This window comes from Panthera onca, chromosome D1 (assembly GCF_046562875.1).
Source record: "Panthera onca isolate mPanOnc1 chromosome D1, mPanOnc1 haplotype 2, whole genome shotgun sequence".
Classification (NCBI taxonomy): Eukaryota; Metazoa; Chordata; class Mammalia; order Carnivora; family Felidae; genus Panthera; species Panthera onca.
The window spans coordinates 96,438,902-96,455,362 of NC_138348.1; the positions used below are offsets into that span (position 1 = coordinate 96,438,902).

Here is a 16,461-nt window from a genome sequence, read left to right on the forward strand (position 1 = left end):
CTTTCCCCTAAGATATCTGCGTATCTGCACGGAGGCAAAAGGTACAACATACAAATTCCCAAGCGTGAAGTTCCTTTATTTGGTCTTCCTGCTGGTTTGCCCTCTTGATATACGGTTACCTAAACAGATCAAAGGGCAATGTGTCCCCGTAAAACTCAAGCAAAGCAGGGGCGCCTAGGTGGCTCAGTGAGTTAAGTGTCCGACTCTCAATTTCGGCTCAGGTCATGATCTCACAGTTTGTGAGTTCGAGCCCCACATCAGGCACCATGCTGGCAGTGTGGAGCCTGCTTGGGATTTTTTTCTCTCTCCCTCTATCTCTGCCCTGCTCGCTCTTTCTCTCTCTCTCCCTCTCTCTCAAAATAAGTAAATAAACCTAAATAAATAAATAAAAATAAAACTCAAAGAAAGCTCTAGTGGTATTCCTGGGGTAGAGGTTATACTCGGATAAGACTGTGCTTACAAGTTCACTGAGACGCCACAACCGCTGCCCAAGGAAAATAACGAAAGGACCAGAAACAGCTGCCCTCTTTGAAAAGGAAGTCCAGGGGCGCCTGAAGATACTCGGCTGGGAGACCCCTCCTTCCGTCTTGACGGACCTCCTTCGCCAAGGAAGCAATACCAACTCCAAGACATTCCTCTTCAAATAAGGAGCTAACGGAAGCACAAACAGTATGTGCCACTCTGCGTTTAGCGATAACTAACACTACGTGGAAAGGTCAAAAGAGAAATGATAAACCAAGAATTATAAATACAAATGAACATACATGTGTGATATGTCATTTCACAAGACTAACCTTAAATATGTAAAGAGCACCTGGAAATCAATAAAAAGACTAACCGATCAATAGAAAAAGAGCAAAGGGCATGAACAGACACGCTGTCACAAAAAAAAAGAAATAAAAATGACTCTTGACCAGGTTAAAAGATGTTCAAACTCATTCACAATAAAATGCAAACTAAGGGTAAGCATGTCTTTCCTAACATACTGGCTGTGGAGAGAGGCACGTTTCTATGTAGTTGAGATGAGAGCAAAATTTGATACTCTCTATAGAAGATCTGGCAATCTCTACCAAAGTCACAATCTCAATGCTTTATTCACTGGGGATATAGCAGTCCACAAAATTGACCAAAGCCTCTGCCCTTGTGGAGCTTTTTTTCTATTGAGAGAAAGACAAATGATAAGCCTAAAAATCTTGGTAAATGCTACGCAAGAAAAGAATAGAGCAGGGTACAGACAATGACAGGAGAGGAGGTGCAGTTTTAGTAGGATCCTTAAGATAGGCCTCGTTTAGAAAGTGTTATGTGAACAGACTTGAATGAAGTAAGGGAGTAAGCAATACGTATATCTTGAATAAGAGCTGTCTAGGCAGGGAGGAAAGTAAGTGCAAAGGCCCTGTGGTAGGAACGTACTTGGTATTAACCTGAGAGAAACGTTGGTGCATATTAAAAGGTTCAACGCAGAGGGAGGAACAAGATCAGACCTGTTTTTAGGAAGATCAACCAGGCCATGTACTGAGAATTAACTGCAGAAGGACAGGAATGGCAGCAGGAAGACCAGGTGGACAACTGATGAGTGACAGTGGTGGCCTGGAGTAAAGTAGCAGCCACATAGTAGATCCTGGATGTAAACCGAAGGAAGAGGCGACAGGATTTCCTGGTAGGTGGGATGTGACACATGAAACACACATGAAATCAGTGACGACCCAAAGTTCTTGCCCTGTACAACTAGAAAGTGAAATGGGGAAGATTACAGGAGCAGCTGACTGGGGGCAGTGAAGGTCAAGTATCTATCTGGGAAGATTCAACTTTGAACCGGTGGAGTGACCCACTGACCCAGCACATCCTTCTCTGGGAATCTTTTCTGCACATTCGCCCACACGGGGACAAATCCGTGTATTCAAGGCTGCGTCCCGCATCCTGCAACTGTGAAAGATCAGGGACAAGTAGGACTAGAAACAATTGTACTTCTTGAAGGGCGGCTCTGTTGACTTCACTCTCCCTTCCCAAAACCCTACAAGGGCTCCACGACGCTTTCAGAATTCAGTCCAGGTTCCTTTACCAAGCACTGCAGATTCGGATACCCACGTCCCTTCCCCCAAACTTCACCCGACATACGGTCCAAAAATCAGACTCTGTGTTCTCCACCTGAGACCACAGTGTCTCATCTCTGCCTCGGGCCATTCTGTTCCTGCCTGGAATCCCAGCCCGCGCACCTCCACGCCCTCCTGCGACCTCCAGCCTGCCACACACATCCTCAGTCAACAGCAAGCTTTTCTATGGAGCTGTGGCCTTCGCATCTGGAAAGGACTGTGTCCCTCCTCTGGCTTCTCCTGCTACGTCCATGACTTCTGTGCTTCTTTCCAAACGTGTTCTGCGCACGAAACGTCTTTTCTTACCTCCTAAGCTGCGGTCTCCTTAGTAACTCTGGCCATAAATTATTCAACTTCTACCCTAAAGCATCTAGCATGTTTTATATTCAGCAGACGCCAAAAAAAAAAAAAAAAAAAAAGTTATGAATGAACAAGTGAATGAATTTTCTATACAGAAAAATCCACACTTCTGTTATCATGCTCGAAGAGTGAAGGTCTTTAGAAATTCTAATCCATGCAAGTGCTTGGAGATTCCCCTGGGTCCCCTGATGGATTGAAAAATGCAAAAGCTCTGCCACTTTTCTCACAAATAGCCCTCCTTTCTCATCCCCCACCACCTCCCACACTGGGTGTATTATACTGGCACCTCTAATTCCCAGGTCTGGAGCGTGCATTTTCTGAACCACAGGCTTTGCATTTCAGGTGAGGGTAGGTGTGTCCTCCATGAAGGAGCCAGAACTCAAAAAACGTGATTATGTAATTCTAACTCCTTCGATGGACGACTTACCAAGAAAAGGATTTCACGTGTTCCTGAATCAGGATCCAGGTCTGGCCAAAATCATCCGACTTCCATAGCTGTAAAGACCAAAAGGACAAGAAGGAATCAGGATCCAAGCAGCACCCACCACCTGAATGGCCTGGCCCTCAAACCCCACCTTAAATAACACTTTGGCTGTGAAGACAGGGACAGAGATCACCAGGGCCAGCTCGATTACTCCAAATACAAACAAGGGCAGGGAGGGAAGTTCCTCCCCATAGTTACTAAGACCTCAAGAGCTACAAGAAAAAAATGACTGGGGCTTATCTTCCATTTACAGATCATCAGAAATTACAGTTTACTCAAGACTAGCCCTCAGGTAGAGTAAAAACAAAAGGATTACACTCCATTCTTCCTGCTTAGGAAACAGTGTCCTTAAAAACCCATAAGGGCTAAAATGAACAAATCAGGAGACTATAGATGCTGGAGAGGATGTGGAGAAACGGGAACCCTCTTGCACTGTTAGTGGGAATGCAAACTGGAAAACAGTGTGGAGGTTCCTCAAAAAACTAAAAATAGATCTACCCTATGACCCAGCAATAGCACTGCTAGGAATTTACCCAAGGGATACGGGAGTGCTGATGCATAGGGGCACTTGTACCCCAATGTTTATAGCAGCACTTTCAACAATAGCCAAATGATGGAAAGAGCCTAAATGTCCATCAACTGATGAATGGATAAAGAAGTTGTGGCTTATATATACGATGAAATACTACTTGGCAATGAGAAAGAATGAAATCATGCCATTTGCAGCAACATGGATGGAACTGGAAGGTATTCTGCTGAGTAAAATAAGTCAGGCAGAGGCTGTCCTCTGGTTTTCACTCATATGCGGATCTTGAGAAACTTAACAGAAGACCATAGGGGAAGGGAAGGGGGAAAAAAATAGTTACAAAGAGAGAGGGAAGAAAACCACAAGAGACTCTTAAATACAGAGAACAAACTGAGGGTTAATGGGGGGCAGAGAGGGGAAAGTGGGTGATGGGCAGTGAGGAGGGCACTTGTTAGGATGAGCACTGGGTGTTGCATGTAAGCCAATCTGACAACAAGTTATATTCATAGAAACAAACAAAGAAAACCATAAGGGGTCATGGTGACTAAAGGGGAACAGAGAGAACGCCGGCTAGGCACAGAGGCAAAGAGCACCAAAGGGAAACACCTTGAACACAAAGGATACGGCCATGAGTAATTAACTTGCCGATCTTGATCTTTGCCAAAGCCCGTGAACTTCCAAACACCGGACCTGAGCCCCTCTGGCCCTAGTGACCATGTATTATGAAGCAGGGGCACCTGGGTGGCTCCATTGGTTATGCATCCGACTCTTGATCTCAGCTCTGGTCACGATCTCACAGATCGTGCCAGCAGAGCAGAACCTGCTTGGGATTCTCTCTCTCTTTCTCAAAATAAATAAATAAACTTAAAAAAAGAAGAAGAAAAAGCTGCAGCAGCAGCAGGGGACCACAAAAAAAACAATAATCCACCTATACTGGTAAACTGACCCAGCCTTACTTAGGTTACTCCCTAAGGCAAGTAAGTGTAAACAGATCATGTTTTCGTTAAACAACCAGCAAAGAAAGAGAAAGGTTCCAAGGTTCCTCTGAGCAAAGCCATTCAACAGTCATCATTAATCCAAACCCACAGGGTCTACAGGCTTCACAGGATTAGACCAGACCAATGCTGTCGATTTGGCAAGTTTCAACCTTGAGATATAAATCCTACAGGGGCTCTCTCCCCATCTTGCTTTCCTTCAAATCCAGGTTCAAGGAGGAAAAAACACACACATTTATATTTGCATATGCATATGCACGCACACGCACGGAGAGGAAAAATTTTAAATTTAATGGTTATTTCAATTAAATGGTACAAAATCAGTGTGTTTACAGTAGAGGATGGGAAAGGTAGAACAGAAATTCACTAAGGGGTCCCAGCAGAGCTCAGACTCCACACTTCTTTAGCTGGCTCTCTCTGGTTAATTTCTAGAGCTTCGATTTACCCCCCAAACCCACAAAGGTGCATCTACACCAAGAAAGGCACGATGTTTAACAGGGCCTGCCAAGTGCTTGGCGTCACCCCCTGGCCGGGATGCATTCTGAAAGTGCCAGGGAGATCTAGTTTTCCTTAGCCATGGGAAGTGAAATAATAGCTACAAAGGCTAAGCTTGGGGGAGGAGGGAGAGGTCACTCAGAGGCCACACGATCCACACGGGCAGAGCAGAAAACTCGAGAAGCCCCACCTGACTATGTTCCAGAAGCTCCCTTACCTGCTTGTTGGGGTGAGACCTGTCAAAGCCCAGGAGAAGGTTGGAGGCCTTGCTATGCAGCAGGAGGTCGGCGGCCCGGAATGGGATGGAAAAGCCTTGGAGGGTGTTGCAGAAGTCAAACGTGATCCAGAGGTACTGGGCATAAGCATCTGCAAAGATGTACTGCAAGAGGAAAAAAAAAAAAAGGCAAGTTCAGAGCAGACGTGGCCAAGGCCACCCACAGCCCCGCTTCTCACAGCGCGTGCGGTGCTGGGGGCCTGTGGGGCCTCCGTGCGGCTTCCTCGCCATCCCCGGGCCAGGAGATGCCGGTGCTTGCCAAGCAAGGCTCAGGGAAGGAAGGGGTGCGGCACGGGCTGGGACAGAGCCAAAGACTGCTCTCCTTTAACCAGGTAACGGCGCGAGTCAAGCCTTCCTTTCTTTTCTCTCAGCTGACTTGGCCATTCTCCCTCTCTGGCAGGTCACTCGGTCACAATCGGAGGGTGGCTAGTGGCAGCAGGGACACAGAAGTCCTGCTCTTCAGACCTGCTGCACACAGACAGGACTGTTTCTACTACCCCTCCGTCCTCTGAGCAGCTACGGGGCATGTCTTCCCAGCAAAATCCCTAAAGTCACACCCATCTAGGAAGATGAGCTTCTCCTTGACACGAGGCCAGGGGACAGGGCAGCTCGGAGGACCGTGCAGCCCGTGGGGCCGGCAGACTCACTGTGGGGCACGGCAGGAAACAGCCTGGGGGAGCAGGGGCGGCACCCTATTTAGCCCCTGCACAAGCCGGACTGTAGAGTGACGGCCAACCCAAAGAGTTCTCGAGGGGAGGGGCGCCTGGGCGGCTCAGCCGGTCGAGGGTCCGACTTCGGCTCAGGTCGCGATCTCACGGTTCATGAGTTCGAGCCCCGCATCGGGCTCTGCACTGGTGGTGCGGAGCCTGCTTGGGATTCTCTCTCTCTTTCTCTCTCTGCCCCTTCCCCACTTGCACTCACTCACACTCCTCTCTCTCTCTCTCTCTCTCAAAATAAATAAAGAGTTCTCGAGGGGAAGCGACGGAGGCAATTCAACCGGACAAATGTGCATTTAATGTTCACCACGGACCAGATGGTACGATGCCACGGTGAAAACACAGAATCCTTAGGGTCCGAAGTGGCAGAAAGAAAGACACGACCGTGGATAACTATAACTCGAGGGAAAATGCGATTCAGTGAGACACCATGGACAGAGTCCTACGAGGAGCGCAGAGCACAGATTTGTTCCAGTTTGGGAGACCAGAAAGGACTCCAGGGAAGAGCCGGCCCTTGTAAAAGGCGGGCAAGGCTTCCACAGGGAAAGAACATCCCGAGTCTGAGGCAGTTTGCGCTTGGGAACAAGGGCGGGCGGAAAAAAAAGTACAGCATGGACTTGAGGGCCTGAGGGAACGTATCAAGAAGCACAGATGGTGGCAGGCCTTGAATGCACAGGAGAGATCTGAAGGAAAGCCTCCCTGCTCCCACAAGGGCAAGGGCGGCTCAGAGGGTCACCGTGAACCGGAGGAAGAGGGACCCAGCTCCTCGGGCGCCAGCCAGTCCCCGAAATCAACAACCCAAAGGAATCCGTTCAAGCACACGTCCCCTAATTGGCTGCATCTGACCCAGATCAATCTTCTGTTCAGAATCCTTTTGGTGCTAACAGCTCAGGCTCGTCCTAATGCTCTGCATTCGCTTGCACGCTGCTCCTGCTCCTTTCCCTTTGGCTTTTCCCTCCCCAATTCCCAAGAACACGCTCTATGTGTTTTTGTTTCCTCCACAGCATCTAATGCAAAACTCCAAAGTCTGCAGGAGCCTAATTAAATCTAACCAGAGAGGCTAGTAAACGTTTTGAAACCAAAAACTACCATAAGCAAATGCAATGTTGTGAAAACAGTCATGATCCTAAGAGGACCATCATGATTTCTGGCACGAAGGCGTTCCCTAGAAGTAACAGAGCCCATCTTCCTGCTCCGAAACCATCTTGGTTCCTAAGGTAGGGAGTGTTCTTGGTTTAAAAAGATTTCTGGGGCACCTGGGTGGCTTGGTTGGTTGAGCATCCGACTCCCGGTTTTGGCTCAGGTCATGATCTCATGGTTTCGTGAGTTGGAGCCCTGCATCGGGCTCTGTGCTGACAGCACCGAGCCTGCTTGGGATTCTCTCTCTCTCTCTCTCTCTCTCTCTCTCTCTGCCCCTCCCCTGTTCACGCTAGCTCTGTCTCTCTCAAACATAAACTTTCAAAAACTAAAATATGATATAAAAATAAATAAAAAGACTCCTCTAGAAATCTACTCCATGGCTTTGACAGGTGTCCCATTTAAAAAATCTAAAGATCACATTCCCAGTCAGGGAGCTTATTATCGTTCCTGATAATAGCTAAATGCGGCAAGAACAGGGATGCCTGGCTGGTGCACGTGGTGGAGTCAGGGCCGTGAGTTCGAGCCCCACGTGGGGCACGGAGTTTACTCTAAACAAACAGTCCAACAAAAGGTGTCAGGAGCGCTCAGCGTGCGCCAGGCACTGAGTTGCAAACGTGCGCCTGCCTTACCAAATTCCATCCTTCTGGTGCTCACGGCAAGTCAGGGCTTTAGCCATGAGTGTCATCTCCTTTACTGACAAGGACACTGAAGCGCAGAGAAGTTTGCTGGCCAAGGTGACCCAGGAGGCAGCATCTACATCGGTGTCTGGCTGGTTCAGAGCCCGTCCCTGAACAGTCCAGCCACCAAGCCTTTCCTCTCCTGCTCCAACAGAGGCAGCATTTCCTGAATTTAATGCCGAGGTCGCACACTGTTCCCCGGGGCTCACTCCTGCGCCTCCTCTCTTACTCCGCTCCTCAAGCTTTTGCGGGCAGCTCCCTTCCCCCGCCCCGTGGCAACGCTGAATCATGCCACGCCTGCACGCCCCACACCCGACCACCCCATCCTCGACTCCCCTCCTCTGGCACGATCAGGCGTGTGGTGACCTTTAATCTACGGTCTCACCCTGACTGCTGCCCTCCTCGGCAGCTCCCCTCTAACGCGCCGAGGTATTTCGCCGGGTCCAAAACCGAGCCCTCCCACACCTTCCGGCCACGTCCCCCGCTCTGTGCGTGCGACCCCGTCGCCCGGCCCCAGTTCTCACCATTACGGGTGGCACTCCGCTGCCTTCCCTCGGCCCCCACTCCCAATCAGCCACCCAGCCGGCCACGTTTTCCTTTGTACACTCTCCGCTCTCCTTTTTTTTTTTATCCCCGGTGCTGCCAAGCGTGGCCCACTTCCTACGGGTGGAGCCCACGAGCAAGCCGGTGCCGGGCACTGGGTTTTGGTCCTTGTCTTGCCTTCTAGGGCTTGGCAGGGTGCGAAACGCTCAGCGGGTGATTCGAGGCCTGGCTGAGCAACTGGGCAACTTCATGCCTGTATTACCACGACGGTTCCCTTCCCGGCCCCTCTCTGATCTTTCCCCTTCTAATGCATCCCGCATGTTGCCAGGACACACATTTCCCTGTAAGACACTATTTACAGCAAGCCCCGTCACTCAGACCCTGCTATGGCTCCCTACTGTCCTCAAGGCCAAAAGCCAACACGACCATCTTCAGATGAGCACCTGCCCGATACCCCAAAGCACCGCGGTGCAAACGCTCCACCCCTGAGAAGTGAATCTCCCCACCGCCTGCACAGAAACCACATACGCCGGCCCCTTGAAGTCTCGGCCCGTGGCCTGTTCCCCCTCTTGGACTCCCGCCAGCTCCACGGAGATACTGGAATCATGCCTGTCCTCGAAGCTCCATTTCCAACCCCAAGTACCCCGTGAGGCCTTTACTTCCCTGATCCAACCTCGCTGACTCCCCGGCCCCACACACACCCGTGGGTTCCAGCCGGCGCTCGGGCACGTGTGGCTTCACGTGGTTACGTAACCGTGCTGCGTGTGCACGTGATAGGAAGTACAGCACATCCTACTCTGCCTTTGGTCCCCAGCCTGCCTGGCTGTCAAGTCTGCCCGAGGCCAGCCCCACAGATCTGCCAGAAGAGCTGACCTGACCTACCAAGTGCTTCCTGGGCGATGTGATTTCAGGAGCGTCCTCACGTATCCCCACCTTCCCCGCCCTGTCGGCAGTCACCGAATATTCAGCTCTTGGCTTACAACTATGTTTCTTCGTGGAGTGCCTGGGTGATTCAGGCAGTGAAGCATCCAGATCTTGGTTTGGGCTCAGGTCGTGATCTCACGGTTCGTGAGTTCGAGCCCCGTGTCGGACTCCACGCTGACACGCGCAGAGCCTGCTTGGGATTCATTCTCTCTCTCTCTCTCTCTCTCTCTCTCTCTGTCCTCTCTCTCTCAAAATAAACTCTTTTTGAAAAATGTATTAAAATACCTATGTTTCCTCTTTCAAGTACAAAGAGTCTAGAAACATAAACTACAGAAGGGGCGCCTGGGTGACTCCGTGGGATAAGCATCTGACTCTTGATTTTGGCCCGGGTCACAATCTGACGGTTTGCGAGTTCAAGGCCTGCATCAGGCTCCTTGCAGACAGTGCGGAGCCTGCTTGGGATTCTCTCTCTCCCTCTCTCTCTGCGCCTCCTCTGCTCTCTCTCGCTCTCTCACTTTAAACTTAAAAAAAAAAAAAAAAGCTACAGAATTCACCTCCATGTTACCACAAGCGATTCTCTCCAGTTCTGAGGGGAGGAACCAAGAGCACAAAGACAGGACAAAGGGCACACAGGAAGCAATGAAGGAACATAATTCCGGAAGAGGAAGAGAGAGGACCAGCTCTCGAGGCTGGGAAGCCTGGCTGCACACTCGGGGGCCTTTTGTAAGGAGCCCCAGGTGTATGCAGACACTGCGTGGCTGACCTCAGGGGCACTGTGAGGCCAGCAGCACTGGCGGGTGGCCAGGGCTGTGCACTGCTTCAGGGAGGCAGCACACAAGGCTGAGAAGAAGGAAGTGGGGCTGTTGGCAGGTACAAAAATAGACCCAAACACTCACATGACCCCCAGAGCCATTCCATCTCCATCGTGAAGCAAAACCACTGGACCACAGCTGCTCGCCTACCCAGCACCTCCTTTCCCTTTGCACAGGTACACAGCCCCTCGGGCTTCCACGTGGCCCTTGTGTGACATCCTCACCTTTCCAGGCAGCTGCTGATGGTCATTTCAACCATTTCAAACCATACTCCTTGACAGCCCCCCTGACATCTTCACCCAGGGGACGTGCCTGGGCCCCGCAACCAGGACTTAACAGTAAGGCACCCGGCCTGTGTGATTTTTCTCAGGAAGTGGTGGGGCTGGTGGGGCAATCTGCCTTCCAAGGGACAAAGGCAAAAGTAACGGAAGTAACGGGCACAACGAGAGTCACGGTTTCCTTCCTGAGAAGTCTGGGGAGGGGTGACCACCTTCTTTGGGGAACTAGAAACTCAGCAGAGAATGCTGTGTCTCCAACCCACTCAGTCTGCTCCAGGCTCGGCCTCCACCTGTCACCAGGTTCTCCAAGAAGGCGGTTCCTCTTCTGTTTCCCCACCAACTGCAAAGCACGTCCCTCTCTCCCGCGAGAAACCCAAGATGTAGCACCTTCCAGGGAGGGGGCACCCAGGCCGCGGGCATGCCCCGTCCCCCCGGCACCTCAAACTCCCTGACAACCACCCCTGGAGTTCTCTTCCCGCTCGCCCCAGCGCCCCGGCCCCTGCCCTGCTCCCTCTTCAGACCTGTTGCTTCAAAGGCCCCTCTTCCTCCTGCACCAAACCATCTTCGCGAGCCCAGAACATCATCCTTCCTGTCTTCTGACTACTGAGACGTGCATGCGGGCCTGGCAGCCGCTCGCCACAACCCATGACAAGCAGGAAGGAAGTCAGAACCTGCTTGCGGACCTCTGTGCCCTTGCAGTGGGAGGTGAGGAGGGGGGCAGAGAGAGCTGAAAAGGAAGATTCCAGAGGGACAGCGGGGTGGTTCCAAGGCCACAACTGCAGTGAGAGTTAGCTCTGGGGCGATGTGTAAAAAGTCACGGTAACAGGCACAACCTGACAAAGTGAGTAATCTGAGAGTTATTTGATTCCCAGAGGCAAGGGGGGGCATACGGATCTCTCCGTGGGAGATGTGGCACAGCCAGCAAGCTGGACCCTGGGGCAGGGTTCCTCACCTCACGGGAGTCAAGCCCTGGGGGCAGCGGGGCCCATCCAACTGTGGGAGCCCCGAATACCAGGGCTGCCTGGCCAAGTGCAGTGGGGAGTGTGGTGCAAAGGGCCGGCAATCTTGTCTTCGGAGCCACTTCCCTCCAGCACCTCTTCCTTGTTTCTCATTGCGGAGGGAGTTAGGGAAGAGGTGAGTTTGTTCCTAACTGCTGCTTTTCTTCAAGATCAGGCAGGACTGATAGGAACCACGACGTACCAGTAATAATTATTTTCGTTTAAAAAAAAAAAAAATAGGGGCGCCTGGGTGGCTCAGTCGGTTGGGCGTCCGACTTCGGCTCAGGTCATGATCTCACGGTCCGTGGGTTCGAGCCCCGCGTCGGGCTCTGTGCTGACAGCTCAGAGCCTGGAGCCTGTTTCGGATTCTGTGTCTCCCTCTCTCTCTGACCCTCCCCTGTTCATGCTGTCTCTCCCTGTCTCAAAAATAAATAAACGTTAAAAAAAAAAAAATTAAAAAAAAAAAAAAAAAAAAAATAGGGGTGCCTGGGTGGCTCAGTCGGTTGAGTGTCCGACTTCAGCTCAGGTCATGATCTCACGGTCCGTGAGTTCGAGCCCCGCGTCGGGCTCTGTGCTGACAGCTCAGAGCCTGGAGCCTGTTTCAGATTCTGTGTCTCCCTCTCTCTGACCCTCCCCCGTTCATGCTCTGTCTCTCTCTGTCTCAAAAATAAATAAACGTTAAAAAAAAAAAATTAAAAAAAAAATGTTTTTAGGGGCGCCTGAGTAGCCCCGCAGGTTAAGCGTCTGACTTTGGCTCAGGTCATGATCTCGCGGTTCATGAGTTCGAACCCCGCGTCAGAAAGCTCAGAGCCTACTTCAGACTCTGGCTCCCTCTTTCTCTGCGCCTCCCCACCCCCTCTAAAAAATAAATAAACGTTAAAAAAATTTGTTTTTGCATTGTTTCTATACCCATTAGTAAACAGCTGCTTCCTTGAAACCCAGGAGTGGTCCCTCCTAAGGACCAGTGGCCTGGACCCTTCCCCAGGACCTGTCCACAATCCAGCAACTAAAAGGTTAATGCCTGGCCCAGCAGCGTGGCCTTCAGGACCCAGCTCCCTCCAGACTGGGTCTGTTCTGATTGGTCAGTGCCATACCAGTGGCTAAATATTTTGAATACGGCAATGGGAGAAGCCGGCGCTGGGGGGTGGGCAGGGAGGAGGTGTAACCTGGCCGAGATGCCTGTGGATCTTGTTCCTTTCTGGATGCCCAAAAAAGCAGCAGCTATGCTTACCTCAGAGGTTTCTGAGCATCCTTAGAAGCAGTGGTCTTAACTCTGGAAGTGAGCTAGGACTCACCAGGGTGGGGAAGAAAGCAATCAAATACACCTTAACCCTGCAGGCTGCCTGATTCCTGTCCTCCCCGCCTCTGCAGCCGCCTCTCTGGGACCCGGGACAATCTCAAATCGATGCTCCCTCCAAATCTAATTGCCTGGGGTTCTGCTGCAGAAACAAAGCCCCAGGCCAGCCAGCTGGGAAAACAAATCAGGAGGCACAGCAGGTCTGCAGCCTTGGTTTTCTTTTCTCCACTGGTGCAGGTTTGGGGGGAGGGAGGGGCGCACATGGGTAACGCGTTTGCCACCTGTGAGTAGGGCAGCTCATTAGCTGGCAGATTTTCTGTGCATTAGCCCGACAGGTTTGTCTAGAAATCCCGCCTGGCAGGCACCTGGCCCCCCTGATTATGCACAGTTCTACCCTGACAACCGTGTTCTCCCAAGGTTAGCAGAAAAACAGTCACTGCCAAGCTGCAAACAGATGACAAGGAAGTCCTTCTGCCAGCCCCCCCTTTAGCAGAGCAGTCGTCCCGGATGGAATCAAGCCCCAGGGAGTCACAACGGGTGGGACAGCGCTTCCTTACACGCTTGTTGTCCGCGGGGCTGTGGTAGAACTGCGCAATCACGGCTTCGCTGCTGTTTCCCATGCCGAAGTTCAATTTCTCGGAAATTTTCTTGAATGATTTTCCATAGTCATAAGACACGTACACCTGGATTAGGGAGGAAGAGAGGGCAAAGAAGACAGAGCTGGTGAGAAACGCAGCAGAAAAGACCCCACCTGTGATCTCAAATCACACCCTGGATCCCAAACGTGGGTGAGAGGCCCCCGGTGTCACGAAATGACAGAAGCCAAGAGATGACACACACAGGAGAAGCGGGGCACCTCTCCGTCCAGTCACGTGGGGGGCGGACGGCAGGGCAATGCCTGCTACACAGGCTCCTTTCTGCCGCCAAGACACGACCCCCCTGCAGGGGGAGACCCACGGATGGCGACAAGGCTGACCTCCTCCCCACGGCTCGGTTAAGTGTTTAACAAATTACATCCAGCGGCAGATAGAATGTGGTTGTCTGGGGAGGGGAGGGGAGGGACTGGGAACTTGTTTTGCCATCTGTCGAAATGTCCCCAAAAGGTAATCTAATCCTGCAATCCTCTGCTGGGAAGTTCTGTTCCTACAGCACTGAGGAAGATGAAAGAAAAAAAGAAAAAAAAAAAAAAAACCCTCCGGGGCCTCCGCAGAGTAGCCCCAGAGATGAGAAAGAAAGCGCTGAGTGATTAAATATGCAGGGAGGTTAAATACATAGGCACCAGATCCCTGGCCCAGTTGGCCTACGCTTGCTAATGCTACATACAGCTCGGGAGAACAGCCACAGGAGCCGTGCCCGTGCCAGCGGTATTTTCTTCTCTCCTGCTTCCGGGTCTCTGGCTACCCAGTAACCACAGTAATAAAACAGAAGAATAACTGTCGTTCGCTGTGTGCTTACGAGGTGCCAGATCCTGTACCACCGTCACGTGAAAGATCTCAGGTAGCTCTTTGCAATGATCAAAATCACTTTACAGATAAGGCATGGGGGGGGGGGGGGGGCTTACGTGATCAGTCACTTGCCAAAGCCACAGAGATAGTAAGCAGCAGCGTGGAATTGTGATCCAGGCTGCTTGCCTCCAAAGCCAGAAATCCCAAAGCCACTACACCTGGGGTAAATAGATGGCAGAAGAGAAGCCAGCAGGTATTTTGCACCTAGACTAGCTGCCTATGCAACGTGAAATTAACATAATCAGAGGATTCAAAACAAGGCTGGCTGATGAATCCAATATTAAGAATACTTAGTGAGCATTGGGGTAAGCGCTGAAGAAAAATGACAGGTGCATCCCAACAAGGACAGGAAGGACTGGACTAATCCCACAAAGGGTATTGCCACCAGGCCCATTGATGCAACAGCAAACACGGTTTAAGGATCTGACAGGAGGCAAGGACTGTGCTAAGCACGAGACATACAAAGACATGCCCTTTACACACAATGTAAGCATACAAATATTTGCAAACAATAACTCATGGAAACAATGAACTACGCAAGGCAGGTACAAAGGAACGGAGAGTATCTACAGGGCGTTAATATTTATTAGATGTCAAGGTTAGAAGAGCACAGATAGAGCCTGTGCCAATATCTGGGCCACCGTGGAAGAAACCCTATTACGAACACTTATGTTTACACATGTGTGTTCCCAACTACCAAGCACCACAGTAAGGGGCCACCATAAAAATGGCTTCAGAAATGCAGCAGGTTGAGAAGTTCGCAGATAATTTGAGTGGGTAAAAAGATAAAGTAGTTCTTACTTCCGTTCTCCTGACCCACAACAGACACTGAGACTCCCCGTTAGGTTCCCATGTCACATGTAATAAACTAATGGCTTCTCAAAACGGGAACTCAGCCCCCTCCAGCTCCAACATCCCCAAAATGGATAATCCCCTATGTGTTACCTCCTCAGAAGCACACGTGATGATAAGTCATATTAGGGTAGCATTTTTTAGTATATGATATTCTTCGATATAAATTCTCGCTCAACTCTAAAAAGTCTGTGGGTTAGCCTCACCTTTGCCGCCCTCGGCATACCCGAGACATCACAGGCACTCGGTAAAGATTTCTCGCATTAGTAAGTATCATTATATACCACAGAGCGAAGTAAATGAATGGATCCCATAAATGAATAAAAAAGAATGACAGCAATGAGTCAGTGAGTGAATGAAGAATTATTTCCATTTAAGAGATCACAAAAACTAAGACTCAGAGAAGTTCACGACCAGCCTGAGGTCATACAGCCAGTAAGTGACAAAACTTAACGGGTTCCTCCAGTCCCGGTTCCAGTTGTCTTTCCACTCTTGCAAGTTACTCTTCTAAGAGAACGTTCTCTTCTACGTACTTACGTCGCTCTGTTAAAGAGGAAGATCATACGCTGAATCTCCAGGCCGGGCAGTAGGTGTGCAGGAGAAGGGATAAAACACCAACTTTAACAAAATACAGGTCCTTTCTGGGATTCTCAGCCCCATTTCATACTCAGAGGTACAACAGCCCTCACCACCAAAAAGCTCTTCCTTCATACACACCTGCAAACAAACCCCATCTCTTTAGGACTTCTACTTCTTAGAAGTGAAGACTAAGTATGTGAGGGTCCCTCCTACACCTCCAGGCTCTTGTAAAGGACTCATCAACCTTTCCTCCTTTCTCCAGGTTGAACAATCCCAACACGATCTTTTTATCCTGTCCTTAGAATTCTTTTTTTTTTTTTTAATATTTAATGTGTATTTATTTTTGAAAGACAGAGTGAGAGCAGGGAAGGGACAGAAAGAGAGGGAGACACAGAATCCGAAGCAGGCTCCAGGCTCTGAGCCGTCAGCACAGAGCCTGACACGGGCCTTGAACTCACAGACCGTGAGATCATGACCGGAGCCGAAGTCGGACGCTTAACCGACTGAGCCACCCAGGAGCCCCGATCCTGTCCTCATAATTCTTATTTCTATTGGATTAACCTAGACACTAAGCTCCATAGGGCAAAGCCCAGGCTGAGGGCTGTGCACAGCTTTCCACCCTCCTCCACCCAGGAAGCCCAGAAAAGGCCTCTGCCAGCACACAGATAACGCCAAGAAGGCTGACGGCCTCATGGTCTCCGCGCTGCACCCCCACCAGTACATTCTGGTTCAGTCTTGCCCCCAGGCTTGTACCAGGCTGCTGACTCACTGCCCACTATGATCTCCAGGCGAATCCAGGCAAACACCCTGTGCCCACTCATCTTGTGCATCGACAGCATGGTCTTTCTCCCAGCACAGGTTTCTGCACTGATTGGTCCCCTCTGACTTCTCCAAGGCACTGCTCCCTAAGGAACAG

General features: G+C 50.7%; 1 protein-coding gene across 1 annotated transcript in view; it reads right to left on the minus strand.

The window, feature by feature from the left end:
- The window catches only part of SORL1 (sortilin related receptor 1), a 168,643-nt gene that overhangs the window by 130,990 nt on the left and 21,192 nt on the right, over positions 1–16,461 (minus strand). The window contains exons 3-5 of the mRNA XM_078432861.2: positions 13,167–13,292; positions 5,168–5,329; positions 2,878–2,945 (exon numbers count right to left, since the gene is read on the minus strand). Coding sequence (XP_078288987.2) covers positions 2,878–2,945; positions 5,168–5,329; positions 13,167–13,292 — 356 coding nt within the window. The remainder of the gene's footprint in view (positions 1–2,877; positions 2,946–5,167; positions 5,330–13,166; positions 13,293–16,461) is intronic.